Raw genomic sequence first — 22988 nt, 5'->3', positions numbered from 1 at the left:
TACATGTTTACTTAGTGGGAAGAAAAAAAAACATTACGTCTGAGATAGTGGTGGCGGATTAGTGGTAGTGGTTAACTTGTCACATGATTTTATTATCTTCGGTCTATAAAAGCGGCTAATAAATCACCTTTCTTTATTATGATTTGCAAGTGGCCAGATTTTATCTGTCACAGATCTGTGCTCAGACTGGCAGCCAAATCCAGCCTGAATCAGATTCAGATTGTTTAAAATACACAAAAAAACCCTCATATAGAATCCGATTTAGATCAGATTTCTGCATTCGGACTGAGATCAGATTTGAAACTACCTCTGAATGCAGTGGCTCAAGTAACAATTTGTAAAAATCTGATTCCATGTGGTGAATAGTTTGCGTTTTAGACCTATTTAAACAAATCAGATTCCAATTTGGATGTGGCACAGATCGGATTCAGGCTGGTTTTGGCTGCCAGTGTAAATGTGGCCTTTAGACTCTAAAGTACCCAAAGGACCGGTGGTTGGGAACCTCTCTTTTCGTCCTCCACGTCGCAGTTCCGTGGACCTCTAATATTAACCCCCAATTGACCGCCGAGTGTGACCGTGGACCAGGCCTCTTCATGGAACCCATCAGAAGTGTGACCGTGGACCTCACAGAGCTCGACCTGGACCAGATGTGGACCAGGCCCCTCCACGGAGCCCACCCTGTCTATCTCTCTTCTATTCTTTCTTCCTATTCCCCCTCTACCCCTCCGCCCCCCCCCTCTCCCCCGACACAGTCGAGGCAGATGGCCGCCCACCCTAGAGTCGGGTTCTGCCTGACGTTTCTTCCTAAAGGGGAGCTTTTCGTTATACCATTGTCGCAATATTGCTTGCTCTGGGTGTCTTGAGACAACTTGTTGTGATTTGACACTTTAATAAAATTGAATTGAATTGAATTGTTTTAGAGCACTGCTTTAGATCAGGGGCAAGGTTTTTGGGATCCATAAATTACAAATCAGCATAAAGAGTTCCATGTATCAGAAACCTTCGATGGATGGCCCGGTTGGCCTCAATAGCTCTTATCAACAATTATCATTGTCTCCATCAGGACAAAGAATGGAGACTGTTTTCACTCCTGTGTGTGTGTGTGCGCGCGCGTGCGTGCTTGTGTATCTCATGTAACCGAGTGTGTAATGATGAGAGAGAGATAGAAATAGAGATCAATAAGCTATGAGGTCTGTTCTTTGTGATTTCCATATGGTGACTCTGTTTTCTCACACAATACAGACAAATAACCATATATGGCGTTGCTTTGTGTCTTAATTGACTAGCTGTTATTTATTTTAAAAGGGTACTTTTATTATTGGATAGTAGGTAATGCAAAGTGTTGACAGTAATTCAACTGGGCAGATTGTGTTGTTACAAGCGGCATGTGCTGTTCCCTTTTTTATTAGTTTTTCTCCAAATGAAACCAAGCCACGCAAAGTGTTGCTAAATCCCTGTGATGTAAACAAATCCCCACGGTCCAGAATGAACTCAGAATGCCTGGCCCGGTGTGGTGCCTGCCTGCCTCAGTCAGTCCACGGAGACCACACAGGCAAACCTGTGAGGCAGGGGGGTGTAATTTAATCAAAAGTTACAGCGGAACACTTACTTAATCGCTATTAAGTAAGTGTTCCCCTGTAACTTTTGATTCTTCAACAACAATCCTTCAACAACAACAAAAGATGATCTACAAGCTCACAACGATTCAGATTGCAACATGTTCTGAGCTTGTGGATTTCTTTCAATTCGCTATGCTTGGCTATCATGTCAGGTTGAAAGCGGTTTGTATGGTTGAAGACAAGAAACCCACAACACTATGTGGATGGATTTGGATTGAGATGTACTAAGTGCTGATGGCATTGCCATCCCCTGGGACCCTACATGAAGCCCCTGCTGTGAGGTGATTAGATTTCTTTGTGTTTTTTTCTTTTCTTTTTGTTTTAGCTTTCTTGAAAAACCGACTTTCTTTGTGTCATAATAGATAGGCATCTCTCTGTGGGTATTTAACCCAATTATGGCGAGATAACACAATTATTTAGCAGTCCTTTGTTTTTAAGAGCAGCTGAGGATGAACCGACCTAAACAGGATTATGTCTTTTTTGAAAGGTTCAGGCAAATTTATTGCAGACACAGGATTTCCATGCAAAATTCCTTGTCGTATTGGTAGAAGAAATGGGTCAGCAAATTCCACCTGTTAACCTGACAAACACAGTTCATCATCATCATACTCACTTTGACTGATCGATGGATAGAATAAAACAGTGTAACATTATAGTGACTATATTTTATTGATTGTGAATTTGATATTGCCAATCTGTCCATATGGTGCATGTGGATGTTAAAGTTACATTACACACATCAGACATCATTCACCAACACTCTAGAATAATTTAGAAACGCTGTAATGTAAGCAGATTGTTGTGTATATAGTGTTGTTATTGTTGCTGTCATGGTTTGTGTTGCTGTGTGGTGGTGAAAGGACTTTCCCTACAGGGGATCAATCCATCAATCAATGAATCAAATTAAACCAGCAGCCAGCAGAGTGGGGTCTTGTAATTGTTAATTGTGTTTCTGTTTGGCGGATGTCCTCCTCTTCAGACATACCTTCCACACCTATCTGTTTTAACTTGACTTCTTTTGCCGGCCACTGCTACAGAGCCGACAATGAGGTGGTGGCGTTGTGAAATCCATGATCTCGACCGCGAATCTTATCATAATGACAATTCTTAACATGTAACACATTCATGCTTTGTGGTTTTAAAGACAGCAATAAAGAAATGACAGGCTTTATATGGGCAGGCAGGAAACCTAACATTTAAATGAGAGACTTCACAACTCCCAATAGGAAAAGGTGGATGGGGTCAATGCATGCTAGAATTATTTCTTCATTTTGAAAGAGAGACATTTATTTGAAATGACCAAACTTTCCTATACCGGTAGGCAGGTTTCTGAAGTGTCCACAGGCTCTGAGGCACAGAGGGAGTAGACAGAAATGGCGCCATATTATAAGCATTAATGAGGACCAATTATATGAAGATGGGTTGAAAATGGGCAGTACTTTAGGTGACTCATAAACACAGTGAGTCGCCATATGGCTCACTAATCCTCTTTAAGCCTGATACTTCATGGTAGGATGGTGCTGCCCGGCGCCCGCATGCAAAACAAAATAGCCATTCTACAAGCTAATGGTGGATTGGGAGCTTGCAGATTGGCTAAATATAAATCAAGCTGATTATGTGAAGGGCTTTGGTAATAAATGGCCTTAGTTGTGTGGGCTTAGGTAGAGAACTGCATGGGCATATACACTTTAAAAAAATAGGCTAAATTATTGTTGTTGTTCTAATTTTTTTATTTTTCTTTTGAGTGGTACAACCACTTCTATAGACAGCTATGTCCGTCCCTGGGGCCCTGGCTGGCTGTGGTCGAGCACGAAAATAATGTCCTAACGCACGCACGCACACATTATACTGTATATGAGGATTTTGGGTGTAACAGTACAGTACAGTACAGAGACCCCCTGGGGACCCCCACATGTTAACTCTCATTTCTCAACCATTCCGGACGCGGGGCAGCTCGCCGGAACTGGGCCGGCCCCCTGGGCGCGTTCCTGGCAGTCTGGATGTTCCGGGAATCCCCCCGGGGACCCCCACACGGAGTTGTACCACTCACTTCACACGGGTGTGATTTTTCATAAATCAATTGAAAAGTGAACACCCTTTGCATCTGTGAGTTTGTTAAAATAAATATTGAATAAATGGAAAGTATTAAAAAGTGCTTCGGCGAAAACCTCCTAACTCCATTGGATCCTCAAACTATCTGACAAACCAACTAACTCCACCCATTTTGCCATGTTTTCTTTTCTTCTTTTTCTTCTCATAAATCAGTGCCATTGAACATTATTATATTATACATTATATTATAATATTATGTGAGTACTTCTTCCACCACTTGTTGAAAAGCAAGCTGAATCAAAATGTAGCGAATTCATAATATTAAAAGTGCAAACACTGTGTGACTCAGTAGCCTACACGTTTGAAAACAAGTTATCATAATGAAAGACTGCCACCTTGTGTTGAAAGTCTGACATTAAAAAAATGAGTCTTGGGCTTACATACATACTGCTATCATGTAGGACAGTGGTTCACAAAGTGGGGTCCCGGGACCCCCAGGGGTCCTTGAGAGAGCTCCAGGGGGTCCCCATCTGAATGATAGATTAGGAACCAAATGGACCCTTATTGCCTTTCTATGCTGAGTTAGTTTGTATATACTGTATTCCTGATTTCTTTCAATCAAGAAGTGCATTCTGCTTGTCAAAATTACAACCCTCTTTTGTGGGGTCATTGAAATTGCAGAAAATGAATTAACCCATATTTGGTGTTTTAAACATTACGTTATAATTTAGCTATTGAAAAATAGCAGATCTACAAGCTTGTAGGTCTGCTATTCTTTTTTAATCGTGAAAATGTGGAATATATTTTTTAACGTTAACGTTTAACTCAAATCTTTGCTTCTGGGGAGTCCCTGGAACAACATCATTTTAGATGAGGTTCAGCGGCCTCTTACATAGAAATGTTGGGTTCTTTGACATGAAATATTGAGCACCACTGATACAGAAACATAGGTATTCCAGAAATCTGTCAGGATTTAGAAGAGATTTTTTAAATTTGGACGTCAGGCCAAAATGAATGAAGTAAATCTTCATTCAGTCTTATAGCTCTTATTAAAGGTATATTCAGTGATTTCACTCAAAAAACCTTAGGTTGCGTTTTTGGCTGGGACCCAGCCTTTCATCCAATCAGGATAGAGCCAAAAACGAAACCTAAGGTTTTTTGACCCCCAGGGGTTAACTGGGGACAGGGAGGAACTCCATATATGGTCAGCACACTCTATAGTAGAGAGGATTATCACAACAAAACAAAAAAATAAGTGATATTTGAATTAAGTGAAATCACTGAATATACCTTTAAACATCATGTACTATTACTGGATGCAGGGATATGTTCTCATGGACAATCTGAAGCAGGGTTGATTTCGTCGACTAAAACCCAAGACGAAAAATGTTCGTCGACTACCTTTTATCACTGACGAAAACTAAATGGAAACTACATGAAAACTAAGCCATGCTTAGACTAAAACTATGACTACATTTACTGGTGATTTTGTCAACAAATTTAAACTAGACCAAAATGTTAGGAAGAGACTATAGTGGACAGTAGAAGGAAAAGACAAGTGATTTTACTTGATTGCGTGCTGAAAATAGCAGATCTACAAGCTCACAACACGTGGTGCTGCGACGCGTTGTAGATTTATTTATTTTTACGTCAGGCCTAAATGGGTTAAATATTGATGATAGTTAAATAGAATCGTTTAAATCCGAAGGTACATTATGTAGTTGGCCCTTGGGGAGTTTTAATTTGTTCCAATATGGCCCCCTTTGAAAAAGGTTTGGACACCCCTGCTCTAGATGACTAAGAGGTTATACTACTTCTAACTCTGGGTTAGTTGTGTGGATTATATTCCCCACCCACATGTATACCACTACTGTGGCAGCTACGTCAGTTATCCCAGCGTACTTTGTTACATAACTTAATCATGAATGACTCACTGTGATGGCACAGTTATGCCAGTCTGGCCGAGTGAACTCTGGATAATGTCTCATCTCCTTTACCACCATGTATTAGCCTGTCAGCCTGCATCCCATCACATGACCTGTCCCAGATAAAACCCCAGTCCTATTGGCGGTTGAGCTTGCCTGTCAGGCAGCAGTAGTGAAAAGTGGTTTGTCATTTGCATCGAGGCTAACTGTGTACGAGGGGTCGTGACCCGGCCAGGCTGTAGCCTGGATTTCCATAGCTCCAACGGCATACAGCATCTCCCATGAGCCACCAAAGATAGTCCGTGCCAGCCGCGGATAGCTCCACTTGTGTGGGACTGTGCTGCCCTGCCCTGACCCAAACCGGAGGACACTGGCAGGCACACGGGGATGCGGACAAAGAAAGGACACAGTGCAGTTAACCTCTTAAGCCCTGTGTGCTTTATTGTGCAACGATATTTGCAAAAAATAGCTTATCCAAAAGCTTGTCTATTGTCCATTATTTAACATTATGACATTATGCCCAAAAAAGGTAAAAAAAAAAAAGGTGTTGGAAGTGGTTCCAGTATCTCTCAGCTTTGGTATAATGCCCAACTCTGTAGAGTATTAACGGTAACACGTCACCGTTCTGACCTCCCGTTAGTCCGACCGATTACCAACATCATCCCAAACCCTAACCTCGGTCATAACCCGGCCATGTAGGTCAGACCAGCTTGAGGAATATACGAAATAATGTCACCCACCCATTATCTCTCTCTCTCTCTATCTCTATGAACCTGACGTTTGTTCTGTTTGGCAAGCAGTATAATGGAGTTTAACCCATATTTAGACCCGAGGACGATTCTACAAATGCCTTTTAAATCCGTTTTCAGAAAAACCCGTTTCAGTGGTTCTCAGGCTATTTCATGTCAAGGACCCCCAGAATTATATGAAATTGGCCATGGAGCCCCAATGTCAAAATATGTTGTTCCAGGGAGTCAGGGACTTCCCAGAAGCAAAGATGTTCGCTGTGAAAGAATATGTTCAAAAACTTGCACATGTTTTCACGATATTTAAAAAATAGCAGACCTACAATGTAGATCTGCTATTTTTCAAGGAATGTGCAAGTTTTTCAACTGAAAACAAGTCAGATGACCGATGTGAACATTCATACCAGATGGATTATATACAGTACACTACACTAAACCAAAAATGTAGATTAGAGGAATGAAACAACAAATAAAACACCCATGAATGCCAACAAAATGAAGTTCGGTCAATTTATTGATTAATGGAAAAACAATAACTTCACATCTTCAAATGTTTAAGCTACCTTCAAAGGTTAACAGTCCCAATACCATTTCCTTCCAGACATTTGATTCAGGGGTAACTGGTTGAATGGTGACTCCAGAAAACACAGCAGGGACGTCTGTTTAATTTAAACCTAACATTCAAACCCCATGCCATCCATCACCAAATCCATAATTTGTGTGTAAATCCAATTCTAAATGACCCTTTTGAAATAGATCGCCCCTGACAAAAAAAGAAATAGTTGTGAATATTATATGTACTCTGTTCAGCAGAACAGCAAGCAGACTGAAGTTTGAATCACTGGGTTTACAATATGAGGATCAGACGCAGACGAGAAATGACTTAGACAAAATTGGATCTAGCAGCAGCAACGACAACATTTTGGTTTTTTTCTCTACTTTTAGAACAGAACATATTTAAATATCGATATATATGGTTTACGCCAAAGTGCAAATATGTTTGTACTGTATGTATATATTTTAGTATATTGATAATGATCTAATAAACTACGAGTTATCTTGCAGGAAGGTTGAGGCGTTCAGAGTATTATTATTATGGCACATTTAATAACCGAGGAGAGAACATGTTACAGGTCATATACTATACCAACAATAGGCAATGCAAACTGTACGATACACTAATATATGTATATATATCTTGTGACCAAGGTTTGTAATTAATATATAAATATCTGATAACATTAATATTGTATCATACCTGTTAGCTGAATAAGTGTCTTCACAGCAGTACCGCCGTTCTGAAACTGTACAACATACCTAGTCTTACTACTCTGCTTCCCTTCAGTGCTGCAGGAACAGTAAAAGCCCACATTATGAAATAAACACCCATCCTCCCCAAAAAGAAAATGACAGTTAAAAAAGAAAAGAAAACAAATTTTAATTATTACTACTTTTTTTAATAACAATCATGACTTTTCTCTCTCCCGACAAACCGTTCCAAGGTCAGAAGAGTGCTCGTCTCCAACCTATAGCAACAATGCAACATCCTACGCTGAAACGTGCGTTTCTGGCAACAACAGCCTCGAAGTGACACATTATATTACAGATATATAGCTTTAGTAGTTCACGTATATACCTCCGAGTGTGTGCACAGTCCAGCCACTATATCTCTGATGGGATCAGAACCAAGAGACCGCCATGAAAAGGGTGCATGCAAGAACAATACGACAACCCAATTCGGTTAGAGAGAATCAGCGCTCCCGTGTGTGGTGTCCCGAGACTACGTCAAATTGGTTTTTCGAGGGAAGGTGTAGAAAGACTCAAATAGTCATCTCTGAATGCTCTCTGTCCCTCTGCCTCTTCAGTGTTGCTTTCCTCTCTAATTTATTAGTCAGTATCTTGGATGACTCAGGTCTGGAGGAGGCTTCAGCCCTCTTATAAAGCCCCCCGGGACCGTTAACTTCCCTCGGGATTATTCTGTCGTGTGTTGGTTTAAACAGATACCGTAGAAGTATAGTCGGATGTGTCAAAGCGCAAATTACTGAATTGAGTAAGATAGTAGGTTTCGGGGGGAGAGTTTTTATATTTGCATTAGTTTTAGTAATAGCTTTTTGTTTTTGTTTTTTGTTTTCTTAAAGACAGAGTGATCTTAGGAGGACAAGCAATGCAAGAGAGTAAGGTGATAGCACTCTTCATTTGGCGGTCATCATCTGGACAAACTCTGCAAGATATACAAAATAAAGTATGAGAAAATACATGAGAGAACAGGTACAGTGCCAGTAATAGATGAGAAAGGTTTAGCGCTTGTTGAAGGGGTGCTAGCCCCTCCTATGCACAGCTTGTCCATGTCCATTAATCACACGTGTGTGATTTTTAACCCCTTTTGACCTGAGATCAAATTCTAAAAATGTCTTCTACATCCTGACAGTTTTCTGAAAAAGCCGTTAATGCAATGTTGGCCCATATCCCAACATAAACAGCTTGAATGTTGTGTTTTTTATTATAAAAATGTTGACCCTTTAGAAAGTTGATCGGCTAGAAGAACCAATATATTTTAATCAGGTATGTTGGATTGGTACTTTAACTCATTTTTGGCGGGAACCCCTTTTGGTGTTTTAAACATGTTATAATTTAGCTATTGAAAAATAGCAGATCTACAAGCTCATAGCGTGCCACCGAGTGGCACGCTATGAGCTTGTAGGTCTGCTATTTTTGAAAAATCGTGAAAATATCTATTTCAGAAAGCTGGAGGATTTAGAATATTTCTTTTTTAAATTTCGAGGTCAGGCCAAAATGGATTATGGCAAAGGCGAAGGCTGTGGAGCATCTGGATAAACAAAGCCAGCGGAAGCAGAGCCTCACCTTCGTAGTTGACCTGTCCGTCTCCATCAATGTCCGCCTCACGGATCATCTCGTCCACCTCCTCGTCGGTCAGCTTCTCCCCCAGGTTGGTCATGACGTGACGAAGCTCTGCTGCACTGATGTAGCCGTTGCCATCCTGCAGAGGGCGCCAGATGTACAACCACTGGGCTTTTATTGTCGTACCTAAACGGTGCATTTATACTAATAGTACCAAAACGCTGAATCACCCATTCACACACAGACAGCGGAGACAACCATGCAATGGTCTGCTCACTGGGAACACTGGTCCAGTGTCTTGCTTAAGGACACTTCTAACACAAAGCCAGGAGGAGCCGTGGCTCAAATGACCATTCTACCCTTTTGATTCAGTGGCGCCCCACAAATCATGGACGGGCGCCCCACAAATCATGGACGGTTTTGTTAAAATAACTTTGTTAAAACACAGTTTTTAACATATCCACCTCCTGCACTTCAAGCCCCAGGTTACACTAGTCTGCCAGCCACAACTCTGTGCCAGATTAGGGTCAACTGAAGGTTATTCAGCCTCTGGTCTGCCCTCATTGACATTACTTTGTAAGTATATCCAACATAACCTAATAAAACAGCAGGGCCGAGTGGAAACAACCAAGCAAGACTTAGCAATGATTAAAAAAAAAGAAAAAAGGCTAAGACACTGAATGTGGCACTTAGATCCAACCAGAGATTCTTGTAGTGAAAGTGCCTGGGTTAATTAATTATGGTCAAAACCACATTAGAGGCCACAAGCCATATCAGTGAACAGGGCAACATCATTCCACAGGTCTTAGGAACAAAGACAATACAAGTCCGGCCAATGAACTCTTTGTATTAGCGCGTGACTCGGCTTACAGCCAAGTGCCAAGTCCCTGGTAGCTTCACACAGCGTTCCCTGTCAACAAACAAAGCGTTGCTATAAACCACACTGTTCCCCACGTGGAGATGGTGGCAGTTTACACCAAACAGTACAGGACTAGGATGGCACCATATATTGTGTTATTACATACACAGCATTAATTTTCCCTGGATGAGGGGGAGTGATAAAAGGGTGTGATAATAAGCCACCAACAGGTGGATCTTTGCAAAACACATTTTTGGAACAAAATGCCTCAAATCAACCAATTGCCATCCAAGGCAAGAAGAAATGTCACCCTTTTCACATTGGCCTATTATAGCGCCGCCGCCACCAGGAGGCCACAACCTGACCTGCCCTGGTGGAGACATGTGCCTTAAGGGGAACTTTTTCTAGTTAGAGATGACTTGGTCTGTCATATGGTCCAGAATTCCTTTACTGTAGGTATTTAGGCAACAGTGAAACTCAAAATCACGATACCCTGTGAGCTTGAAGATCATCGAACAGTGAGCGACAGTCGGGTCAGAAAATGTGCACGATGATTAGCCTATTGTATTTCAAAGAGGCTCAGCAAGCTCAACAAAACAAACGTTCTTTGAACACTGTCGGTGCAGATCCCAAGCAATACTAGACGTCAAAAGAACGACTGTACTCTTATAGAGCATTTAATACGTTATCCAACATTTGACAGGCTGCATCAGATCTAATTAATCTCATATCCGAGATCTTATAAACTTGGGCAAACCTTTTTACCGTTGATCACTCAACTCGTTTACAGAATGCTTACTGTATGTATAGATCAACTCATGCCAACACACACACACACTGATCATGTACCTTGTCAAAAACTCTGAAGGCTTCTCGGATCTCCTCCTCGCTGTCCGTGTCCTTCATCTTTCTGGCCATCATGGTCAAGAACTCAGGGAAGTCGATTGTACCGTTACCTACAACAGAGAAAGAGAGGATGTATTATTTATTAGCATTTGAACCAAAGTAGGCAAGTAATTCATTCTACACATGGCGAGATCATCACACTGCAAGAGTTTAGGGCCAAATGATCCCGTCTTTGACCCTTTTTTGGCGTATGCTGGCACGATCTGCCCTAAAGTCCGGGGTTCGCTCCCCAAGGTTTTGCTCAATGTGTGTGTGAACAAGTTCAACAACGCAAGGCGAGCAGGATTCTAGCGATTGCAAATGGCTCTGGGATTGTTGCCAGATATCTGAAATGATTGATATCTGGAGCCGTTTGCAAATCATACAATATTAAATGTGTTGTGTGACCAGCACTGAGAACAGAGATGTGCTACACAGCTACAACCAATGAAAGCACAGGACAGATGGACATAGGTGCTTGTTTGTGTAAACAACTTAATTTAGTTTCCAATCTTCGTTCCTACTCTCACCTACAGTATGGTCATGAAGTGTTCCTACTCTCCCCTACAGTATGGTCATGAAGTGTTCCTACACCCACCTACAGTATGGTCATGAAGTGTTCCTACACCCACCTACAGTATGGTCATGAAGTGTTCCTACTCTCACCTACAGTACGGTCATGAAGTGTTCCTACTCTCACCTACAGTATGGTCATGAAGTGTTCCTACGCTCACCTACAGTATGGTCATGAAGTGTTCCTACTCTCACCTACAGTATGGTCATGAAGTGTTCCTACTCTCACCTACAGTATGGTCATGAAGTGTTCCTACTCTCACCTACAGTATGGTCATGAAGTGTTCCTACCCTCAGCTACAGTATGGTCATGAAGTGTTCCTACTCTCACCTACAGTATGGTCATGAAGTGTTCCTACCCTCACCTACAGTATGGTCATGAAGTGTTCCTACTCTCACCTACAGTATGGTCATGAAGTGTTCCTACGCTCACCTACAGTATGGTCATGAAGTGTGGGCCGAAAGAATAAGGTCGCAGACACAAGGGGCCAAAATGAGTTTCCTCAGACGAGTGACTGGCATCTCCCTTAGAGATGGGGTTAGAAGTTCAGTCACACGAGAGACTCGGAGTAGAGCCGCTGCTTCTTCCATTGGAAAGGAGCCAGTTTAGGTGGTTCGGGCATCTGGTTGGTTAGGTCGGATTTAAGGATTCATGTTTTTTTAAGCACCCAACATCATCCCCTCCTAACATTACATTCACCCATTCACACACACCGATGGCAGAGGAAATCATGCAAGGCACCAACCTGCTCATCATCACGGTTCCCATCCGGCTGTTCTACTCTACCCCTGAGCCACTGTATTTAACCCATTCTGACCTGAGATCAGATTCATACGAGGTTTCCGCCGGACACACACTGGTCTGATGAACCCATCAATCCATTTTTTTATTTTTCAAAAATAGCAGACCTACAAGCTCGTATCGCGCCACTCGGTGGCGCGATATGAGCTTGTAGATCTGCTATTTTTCAATAGCTAAAGCATAACATGATGCCAACACCAAAATGGGTGCCCGGTCAGAATGGGTTAACTGGCATTAGGGCTGTGAATCAGATTCAAATCAACCTCTATTAAAAATCGATAAAAATCGAAGAACGACCGACATAGAAACATAGCTTTTTCAGAAATCTGTCAGGATGTAGAAAACATTTTTAGAATCTGATCTCAGGTCAAAATGGGATAAAACAGGAGTGATCCTGACATGGTCATGGCTTGTCAGATGAAACAACGCTGCCGTTGACAGTATAAGCTCTAGTTGGCATGAATGGAAACAACACCACACATTATCTGAAACATGAGGCCTGTGGAAACCAGAGCCAGGAGACCCAACAGCCATAACACACACACACACCTTACTAATTCAGTGATAACTCATAAGACACCCGAGTGGCTACAGCGGTAACACAACGCCATGCTGAATGTGCACAGAATGCCCACTGCAATGTCTTATGTACCTGCTGCTGCAGAGGCACACGCCCCCCTGTGTGTGTTAGTTACTATACTTGTACAGTAGAATAGACATTGTGAGGACCACTTTCCTGGTCATCACAAGACACGTGCGTTTACAATTAGGAACAGATGAGGTTGGGGTCAACCCATTCTGACCCGAGGTCAGATTCTAAAAATGTCTTCTACATCCCGACAGTTTTCTGAAAAAGCTATGTTTCTATGTCAGTCGTTCTTCGATTGTAGATCTGCTATTTTTTCGGATTGAGGCTTAAGAATGGCATTCATAGGGGCACGGTGGCACAGTTGGTAGTGCTGTCGCCTCACAGCTAGAAGGTCCTGGGTTCGATTCCCGCTGGGGACGCTGTGGGCACTGGTGGCGTGTTCCCTCCTCCACGTCATCATTGCCCATACCCGAGGCAGGGGTTGGCGATAGGGCCTTTCTGTGTGGAGTTTGCATGTTCTCCCCGTGTCCCCTAGGGTAGATACCCTCACAAAAACATGCCGTAATCCTGGTCTCTAAAACTACCTCCCCCTGGCCAGCTGGGGCGCCTGATGGAGGGGAAAGGAACTGGTCGGAATAACGTGTCCCTTCCACGCACTACGTCCGGCCGGGGAAATTCCCCTCCGTCAGGTGAAAAGAAGCAGCTTGGACTCCTCATGCATAGAAGGAGGCATGAGGTCAGTCCACTGCCCCCCCCCAGGTTGGCAGAGGAAGTGTAGCGCCCAGGATTACATTCGATAATTGGCACTGGGTGAAAAAGAAAAACTGGGTTACAAAATCGTGGGATAAAAATGTAGTAAAAAAAAAGAAAAATAATGGCATTCATATGTCCTCACAAAAATGTTAATCTCCTCAAGTATAGTAATACAAATCTGTGTGTGTGTGTGTGTGTGTGTGTGTGTGTGTGTGTGTGTGTGTGTGTGTGTGTGTGTACGCGCGTGCATGCACGTCAGTGTAGTTGGCTATTTAAGCCCAAGAGATTTTCAAGGTCTTAACAGTAATAATGTTCTTAAAGCAGGTGTGAAACGGCCACACTCACTGTCAGTTAATCTAGTCGCAATTTGCAATTATTTCTGCGTAATCGTCAAATCGTTGAGAAATGTCTGTACAGTTCCAAACATTTTTCAAAAGTAGCAGATCTACAAAAAGTCAAAACTTTTTTGGAAAGACAAAATTATGAATGGCGTCATCGGCCCTACCGTCAGCATCAACCTCATTGATCATGTCTTGTAGCTCAGCCTCGGTGGGGTTCTGTCCCAGGGAGCGCATCACGGTGCCGAGCTCCTTGGTGGTGATGGTGCCGTCGCCATCCTTATCGAAGAGCGAGAAGGCCTCCTTGAACTCTGTCGAAAGCAAACAACACACAAAGACGGCAAACACACAAGCAGTGGCGTTAAGACATTACACAGCCCCACAGGTACCCTTCACAAAAGACATGCAGTAATCCTGGTCTCTAAACTGCCTCCCCCTGGCCAGCCGGGGCGCCTGATGGAGGGGAAAGGAACTGGTTGGAATAACGTGTTCCTTCCACACGCTATACGTCCAACCAGGGAAACTCCCCCCCCTGTCAGGTGTAAAGGAGCAACTTGGACACTCAGGCATGAGTTAAAGTTTGTTGCTCTCCCCATATATGGGGACTAGGTTGGTGGAGGGTGTGTAGAGCCCAGGGGTGAAAAATGGGTTACAAAATCGTGTATGTAGCTGTCTAAAGACATTAGACAGCTACATTGCTTTGCCACGAGCTGGCCATGTATGTACCTATACTGTATTTGGCAGGTCAGAGTAATGAAGCAATATGAAGCACTTTTTCCCAGACCCTGGGGGTCAATCTATAATAGTGTAGGAGGGTAACTGATTGGCTCCCATTTGTTGAAACAAGCCCGCATGATAATGACTCCTGTCGGCATTGTGATGGTGTTACTGCAGCTGTATGAATAAGTGCCACTGCTGGTGTAAATTTGCCGTCACAAACTCAACATCGAAAAACAAATGCTTTTATGCTTCTCCATTATCCCACAACCAACGATGTGCAGGTATTTATTTACCTACGCTTTGTTCAAATCAAATGGTCAATCATGTAACTCAACAGAAAGTTCTTAAACAGTCCAAAAAGGACATAGCTCTGAAATGTGCTCGTTTGTCTGATTAAATTTGTTTTCCCTTGGTGTCACATGTCTATAATATCTATAAATCTATAATATTTAATTAACATTAAAGCTTTATGTACTTGTGCTGTAGACGATGAACCAACGCGGTGCAAGGCGTGCTTTTTAATCACGTTCAGCAACTGGGTTTGGTGGCATTTGGCATAGCAGAAATGGAAACCAAAAGATGACAACATCCAGGGTTAAGGAGTACTCACCAGCAATCTGCTCCTCGGTCAGTTGGTCAGCCTGTTAGGAACACAAAGAATAAACAGACGTAAGAGCAAGATGCAGCAGGTGGTTTGCGTTCTAACTTAAGTGGACATGGATGGCGGGTGGTGGAGTCCACACACACACACACAGAAAAACTAAAGAATGTTCATGGGGTGTGTTCATGGGGTGTGTAATTTTGATATACAATTACAAATACCGTATGGCTCAAAAGGAGTAGTTCACCCTAGGAGTGGGCGATATGGACAAAGTTTTATCACGATATTTTTTCAAGCTTATCACGATACACGATATTATCACGATATTTTCGCGCGCGTTTTCTTATGGTTATTTTTCAAGTTACTTAACAGTACAAGGTAACAAATGTAAGAAATACTATTTAGACTGTATTTAGACATTTAAATACCATGAGAAACTCCTCATCGGTATGTGCACGAGCACACACACACACACCACACTATTATAATGTAGCCGTCAGCAGAAACCGCTTGTCATAATTTTTTTATATTTTATGTCTTGCAAATGTATGCTCTACCATACTATAGCATCACACAAAAGCAACAGAAATGGCAGATCCGCAAGCTCTGCTTATCGTCTCTGTCGGGTGGAAATCCCATATGTCCAAAACTGTTAAGGATTCAAATTCAAAAAGGGCTAAAGTAGCAGATCTACAAGCTCAAATCATGTCACTTCACTGTTCACTCACACATCTCAAGCTTGTGGATCTTCTACTTTTGGTGCTTTTGTGTGACGCTGTATCAGTGATGTAAATAGGTTTTCAATGTAATGGGTCCCGGGATGCACAGGTGGTCATTCAAATGAGTCCCAAAAAGTTGTTATGAGTCCCATTTGGCCTTTAGTGTGGTCAACTTTTTGAGGGCACAAGGCCAAGTGCCAGGGCATGAAGGCCATCAATTAAAACAATGATTTTAAGTCCCCGGTCATCATTATTTTAGCTTAAAAGGTTAAGGATGATTACATTTTTTTTAATTTAAAGGCGAACATTGGTTCAGAACAGTGCTTAAATAAATAATCACAGCTTTAAATAACAAAATATAAGTAGCTACTGTTGTAAAATATTGTAAACATGTCTGCAACATGGGGTCCCAGTGCAGAGATGAAAATCACAATGAAAAGGCCTGGGACCCTGTCACCCTGGGCTAATTCATATACATTTAATTTGGGGGTCCTTGAAATTAAAATGGCTGAGGATCACTGGATTAAACAGTTAATTCACAGAAAATACAATGACAGACAGCCTACATTCATTTGTATAGCCCTATGTTTCTGTTCTGCCTCGTCTGTTTTTGTTCTGATATTGTCACAACTGTGATTGATATACATGTTCCTTGTTTTTAATTTTCTTCTATTGTTTATACTGTGCAAATTGTTCAGCACCTTCTAACTTTGTTTCTTAAGGTGCTCTATAAAAATAACATTTAATTTTACTTACTTACATAACTTTTGAATGAGGGCTTGGTTTAGAAAAGATTATTTTGTGCTAAAGTAATATATTGAATAACATGTAGATGTTAAGGCTAAACTTGCATATGGCATTGTGGGGGTGCAGGACTGGAGCGAGGACTCTGGAGATAAGTCAAGTGTAAAAAGCATTTTGTACACTTGTGTGCTTATGAACATTTACCACGTTATGTCCGCATTGATACAGAAATGAATGATCGAGCGACCCGTGTACAGTGAGAGCGCTCTGGTGCTTGGCTACTAGCGTTTGCCTAGCGATATTAGCAACGCCAGGACTCCACCTGGCGTGTTGCGTCTCCGTCGCGTGCGTCAACAAACGAACCGGTTCAATTTTAACGTAGCAGACGATAGCTTGGTAAATGGTGGAGCAGTCCTGCAGTCTATGCTGTTGCGTGGTGTTGTTTCGTGAGTTTATATCCATGAAGACGAGTCACATTGGTCTTAACACACGGGCTCTGTCTGTGTGACAGACGTGGAGTTCTTTTTGGGAACTATAAACACGTCGCCCTTCCTCGACATGTTTAGCTGTTTACTACATGAGGCTGTGAGCGCAATGCTGTTTGCCTGTTTCCCTCTGCCTAGAAGAAAGGGGGCGGGGACTTTGGGAGTGCTGAGAACTCAACAGAGTTATAAGCAAACCACGCTGTCCATTGGAGTGAAGAAGCAACGTGTGGTTAGCTTGTAGATCTTTTATTTTTTGTGATCGAAACAGTCGTACTGCAGAAGTAAAAATTACGGCATAGAACTGCATATATAGTGTGCATTCACTGTCTGATGCAGCACATTTATCGTGACGGAAACGATAACTCTAAAAAGCCATATCGTGGAGACGTTGTATCGTCCCGATGATAATTATCGCCATATCGAACACCCCTAGTTCACCCAAATAATTACTTATTTTCAACTTCATCATACAATGTTAGACGGAGGAAATAGCAGATATACAAGCTTATGTACGCGTTGTATTTTATTGTGTGCAAAATTCCAAACGGGTAAGTGGCATAGGTGCAACACACAGAGCGATGCAGATCGTAGTTAATGCCAAGTTAACCCCAGTATACACACTGATATCAGATTATCTTCCTACGCTAAATGCACATTACTGAATACAACTTCCTCATAATATTTAACGCAAGCAGTAAAGAGAAAGACCACCACTATGCTCAATGTGAATTATAATTATGGGATTTATTTTAAGCAATTAGATTTTAAAGTTTAAGTTACCATATGAGCCATCCTCTTTCTATACTTTATGAGCACTTCTGCACTCATTTAAACAAGTGAGGGGTCGCATTCTCACAGAGTTATTTTCTCTACACTTTGAATGGCATTGCATTTACCACACTATTACTTCTAATGTTGGGAAATATGCCCCAGACCACCTCTGGAGCTGGTTTGGGTGCTCAGACCTTTAATGGATCATGGGTAAGTTGCTTATTATTTGCACATGACTGGGTCAGATCTAGGGTTGGGCAGAACTGTGAACGGTGCTGTAATGGCATTTTGAAATGACGACGGTATCATTTGGACACAGTCATACATCATAGCTGAAATTCAAATGGGGAAACAGTGAATGTTGTACTCAAGAGAAAAGTAGTTCCGATTCCATGCTTTGAGAGTTGTTGAATTGTTCATGTTTTCATTGCATTCTTAGCAGTACATATTTTTTGCAATTTTGGTGTGCACATGCATCAGGGGCGTTAGTTCCTGTGTGCCAAGTGCAAATAGCGAAACGGTATGACAACATTAGCGGGACTCAGTGGAGTGTTTCTAGGTTAAAGGGTTGCGGGCTATGAGCCATGTTCACATTTCAATAAACTGAATTTTAATGACAGGCCAAATGACAAAACATACGGTGAATGATGCTGTGTTTTGTAATGTTCATTATGTTTTGACATTATTATTATCTATTCCAAGTATTGAGTTTTCGCACAAGATTTCAGTAAATATAGTCTAGTTGATTTGTTTTCCTCCTCTGTCAAGTAGTCAGTTCCTGGTGCTGGCTTTATACGTCTACAGTCTAAAAGCGTGTCAAAAGTGTGGAGGATGGAGAAAAGGTTACAGCACGGAGCATGCACGCTTCCACTAAACCACATCACTGCCATGTCAGGTCATTGATAATTGGATGTCTATTTTTAACAGCATTGACAGGGGTGTTCAGCCCATTGACAACTGTTGGTACTCTACGAAGGAAAAAGTAATGAAAAAAATATATATCAACCACTTCTGAACAACTGAAACCACAGCAAATACTAGAGCCTCAGCTCTCGATTTGCTTTAAAAGGTTTTAATTCAGTTGCAAACAAACATACAGAGCATTTTGTGCCTTTTTCTTTTATGAGATTAGTTTGGCCGTTTCGGATGGAATTCGGTACCCGCCGCATAAACTTTAAATTATACCACTTAAGTGAAGCAATTGTAATCAGAAGAAGTTCAGAATCAATTGGAATGATGTAAAACCTAATATGAAGACAATCCTTTAAATTACCACCTGAAATGACTAGAAATAAACTTTTTTTGCTTCATCTGAGGATTTATTTTCTCTCATCCTCATACATGGTCTCTTCAGGCCGGTCCGAGTCGGTCAACATGCGCACCACTTCAGGCTGAGAAAGGCCTGTCCGAGTCGGGCAACATGCGCACCACTTCAGGTTGAGAAAGGCCTGTCCGAGGCGGGCAACATGCGCACACTTCAGGCTGAGAAAGTGTGATGAGGGAAGGGTATAAATACTTCACCACCCGAAATACACACGCCTGCTATAATTAGTGAGACACGAACAGGGTCGCAAATGTAGCACACTGAACACCGACGCCACTAACCACCACTTTGTCTTTCTGATGATGATTGATGCGAGAGATCATAATATAATAGGGCGAGCAAGCACTAGCTTCAATGACAATGTTGATACGAGTTTGTGTGGAGATTCATACCTGTGCACTATTCATTCTTCATGCAGTTAACCCATTTTGACCTGAGATCGGATTCTAAAAATGTCTTCTACATCCTGACAGTTTTCTGAAAAAGCTATGTTTCTATGTCAGTTGTTATTCGATTTTTCAAAAATAGCAGACCTACAAGCTTGTAGCACGCCACTCGGTGGCGCGCTATGAGCTTGTAGATCTGCCGCTGCCGCTTTAATACGGATGGGTCCATTTATCAATAATCTGCGTTTTTATTAGCATCACTGCGCTCTCTAGCCCAGGGAGAATGTGCTCCTCCTAGGCTCCATCGCATTCGCCATGAGTCACCATGGAGGAAGAAAGGGGGAGGAGGGGGTAGCCAGGCTGCAGACTGTTCATGGCCAACGGAACGGTGCTGAAGCAAGTGAGCTAGGCCAGGATCAAAGCAGAGCACAGTTTAAATGTTGGGAGGACTTACATGACTGCTGTACAGGACTGCCGTCTTACTTTTAGCCCGAAGTAAGAGATAATTTAGATTTGTAAGAGTTTCATTCATCTCCACTCTTCATACGAGATTATTTTGACAATAAGCAACTGTTTAAGATGAACTAGCATGTGCCATCTTCCTAGGCAGATGGAAAATATTTAATAAGAGTTAATGTAAAAAACTTTTGCAGCAAATCCAATTAAGAATAATAATATTATATAATATATAATACGTGTGTAAAAAGTGATGAATATTATGCGAGGATGAGGTTTCTCACGGCAGCAATGAGGCCTTTAGACAGAATTGGCATTCCTAAAAAAATTTTGTAGAGCATGCACTGCGGATCCCCTCAGCTTACTGCACCAAGCATGGCTTGGTTCAATGCAGGGGGAAGGGAGGAGGGGGGGTGTGTGGTAGAGTGGGGGCGAAGGAGGAGGAGGAGGAGGGGGGTGGGCAGAGAGGATCATTTGAGGAGCAGAATGCGGTTCAACGTGGTGGTGCAATATGCCACAGCATCGAGATGACAAATGTCAAATCTTAAAAATAAAAAAAGCACATAAATTAAAAACAGACTTAAAAATAAGGGACAGTCGTGTCACAAGATGACAATTATTGATGACCGTGTGTTGCATATTAATTCAGTGTATGACTGAGCTTTATAGTCATTATATAATCGCAATCTGTGCTTGTTGCGCATACCACACTAGACTAGAGTCAAAACAAACCCCATGAGAGATGCATTTGCTCCCCAACTCCAATGTTAAGATTAAAACATTAAGTTAAAATACAACAAGCTGGTTACTAGGGCAGCTTTAACAGCTAGTTATATGGTGGGTGGGCTGAGGATCTATTTTTATACCCCCCCACCTCTACACACCACCACGCCCACTCTCACACTTGAAAGCTGCAAAGTGCAAAACCCTGATCCCGAGCCGGTTGTAAAAAAGAAAAATCACCTGACAAATGTGACAATGTTAACAGCCAAAAACTAAAACAACTAGACAGTAACGAGATAGAACTACGCGCAACCATGTCATTATAAATAATAAAATAAATGTTCTTCCTCTCTGCCGTCGTCATGATGAGAGCCATGCCATGATGCCACAATCAATTCTGCGCAGTTGGTGAATAAGAGAGCACTAGTGGTTGTCATTTAGCTGGTATCGATTCGTTTGATCATTGCCTGGCTGTCAATCTCTAAACTAACAGCAGTGCACGTGCGTAATATACTGGGATATATTGTATGGGTTGCATGTATTGTATCCGAGCCGTTCTAAATCCGTCATGAACGGGTGATGATATGCCAGAACAATGCTTTACTATTCTACTCCACTCCACCGCAGGGCAGTGCCGCTGGCCGACAAAAAGCTGGTCTACAGGCCGACACAACCAACAAGTAACCTACCGCGGTGCCGTCCGCAAAACAGCTTGCAGATCAGCCGTTCTTGTCGGCAAGCGAGTGGCGACACACCACCGCATTAAGGGTTATAATTGTAGGTTACACAACACGTTAGACACACTTTATTTGGTACAACAAAAAACATGATTTCCATCAATCCCATGTGCGAGAAATAAGTGGCGACGCGGCCTTCCTTCTCCACTGGACAATGCGCACTTTAAAGTGTCGAGCGAAAGGCTCGTGCGGTGCGAACAAGCGTGAATAAACGGCGTTAGCATCTTAGCCACATTAGCAATACGCGTGAATAAACCGCAAAGGCGACGGCACGAGAGACGTTAGCGTCTTTTAGCCACATTAGCAGTAAGCGTGGAATAAACTGCAAAGGCGCCGGCACGAGCGACGTTAGCATCTTAGCCACGTTAGCAATACGCGTGCATAAATGAACTGTAAAGGCGACGGCATGCGCCGCGTTAGCATCATTAGCAATGCGAGCGGCGCTACGCTAACGCCAGAGACCAGCCCCTTTAGCAGCACTTACCATCGCCTCGTTTGGTCTTCCTCAGGAACCTTTGGGGGAAATAATATCAGACCGTTCTCACTGCAGCTGGTCTGGTGGTTACTGAATGCTCCTTTTTTTTTATTTTTTATCCAGATTCCCCTTACAGCACGTGCTGCCAATAATGTGAGAATAGTTAAATAAATTGGCGAAAAATGGTGTCAATTGTAACATTAAAGTTGACCGTATAAAAGCTGCTGCTGCTATCACGTCAGTCTGCCTGCACCGAACAGTGTGCCTGCCTGTGTGGGGCCGATGATTCGCTTGTACTAATATCCCTCCGCGATGACGACGACGCACATACACACACACACACACACACACACACACACACACACGCGCGCGCGAATAGATAGTAAATAATAAATACCCATATTTGTCCTCGCTTATAGGCTCATTAAATAATTATATTTAGGTATTGCTATTTTACGTATAATTCTAATAAATGTGACTGTGAGGATATTAAGTTAATAATTGGAAAAAGCCCTGTTTAGTCCGGCAGCCAACAGGCTTTTTTTTTGTTCAAAGTGGGAAATTTGGTAGCCTATATAGTTTTTTTCATTGGCTTAAATTATTGTCTACATACATTCATGAATCCACCTGCTGTCATCATTGAGCAATTTATTTTGTAGGGCGTTATGTGACTTTTTTTTTGATCGATCTATGGCAAAGAGCAGGTCTACCACCCAGGGGAGGATTATCCAATGGGCTTGTTAGGCCCAGGCCCAGGGAACCCCTGAGTTTGAGCGTCTGCGTGACCGCGAGGCCCCCCCCCCCCCCCCCCCCCCCCCAAAAAAAAGGGGTAACAGTGAATAACAGT

At 42.4% G+C, this 22988-nt stretch overlaps 1 protein-coding gene across 1 annotated transcript; it reads right to left on the bottom strand.

Annotated features, from left to right (window-relative positions):
- Positions 1 to 6838: 6838 nt before the first annotated feature.
- Positions 6839 to 22400, bottom strand: calm3a (calmodulin 3a (phosphorylase kinase, delta)). Its single transcript, XM_083774122.1, has 6 exons — positions 22151 to 22400; positions 15331 to 15361; positions 14168 to 14311; positions 10910 to 11016; positions 9205 to 9340; positions 6839 to 8563 (listed from the first exon to the last, which is right to left on the bottom strand). The coding sequence occupies exons 1-6, from the start codon at positions 22151 to 22153 to the stop codon at positions 8535 to 8537; spliced, it is 450 nt and encodes a 149-aa protein (XP_083630248.1). The 5' UTR covers positions 22154 to 22400; the 3' UTR covers positions 6839 to 8534.
- Positions 22401 to 22988: the final 588 nt, after the last annotated feature.

This window comes from Protomyctophum parallelum (assembly GCF_964188405.1).
Source record: "Protomyctophum parallelum genome assembly, chromosome: 9".
NCBI classification, from domain to species: Eukaryota; Metazoa; Chordata; class Actinopteri; order Myctophiformes; family Myctophidae; genus Protomyctophum; species Protomyctophum parallelum.
The sequence above is the reverse complement of the archived record's forward strand: the minus strand, read 5'-3'. Positions and strand labels throughout refer to the sequence as shown.

Bases quoted from the DNA above. Each gene is read 5' to 3' on its own strand.
- calm3a (XM_083774122.1), bottom strand. The intron at 14,312-15,330 runs GTGAGTACTCCT...TGCTTTCGACAG, and splicing joins GACCGAGGAGCAGATTGCTG to AGTTCAAGGAGGCCTTCTCG. The intron at 11,017-14,167 runs GTAGGGCCGATG...TCTCTGTTGTAG, and splicing joins CAATGAGGTTGATGCTGACG to GTAACGGTACAATCGACTTC.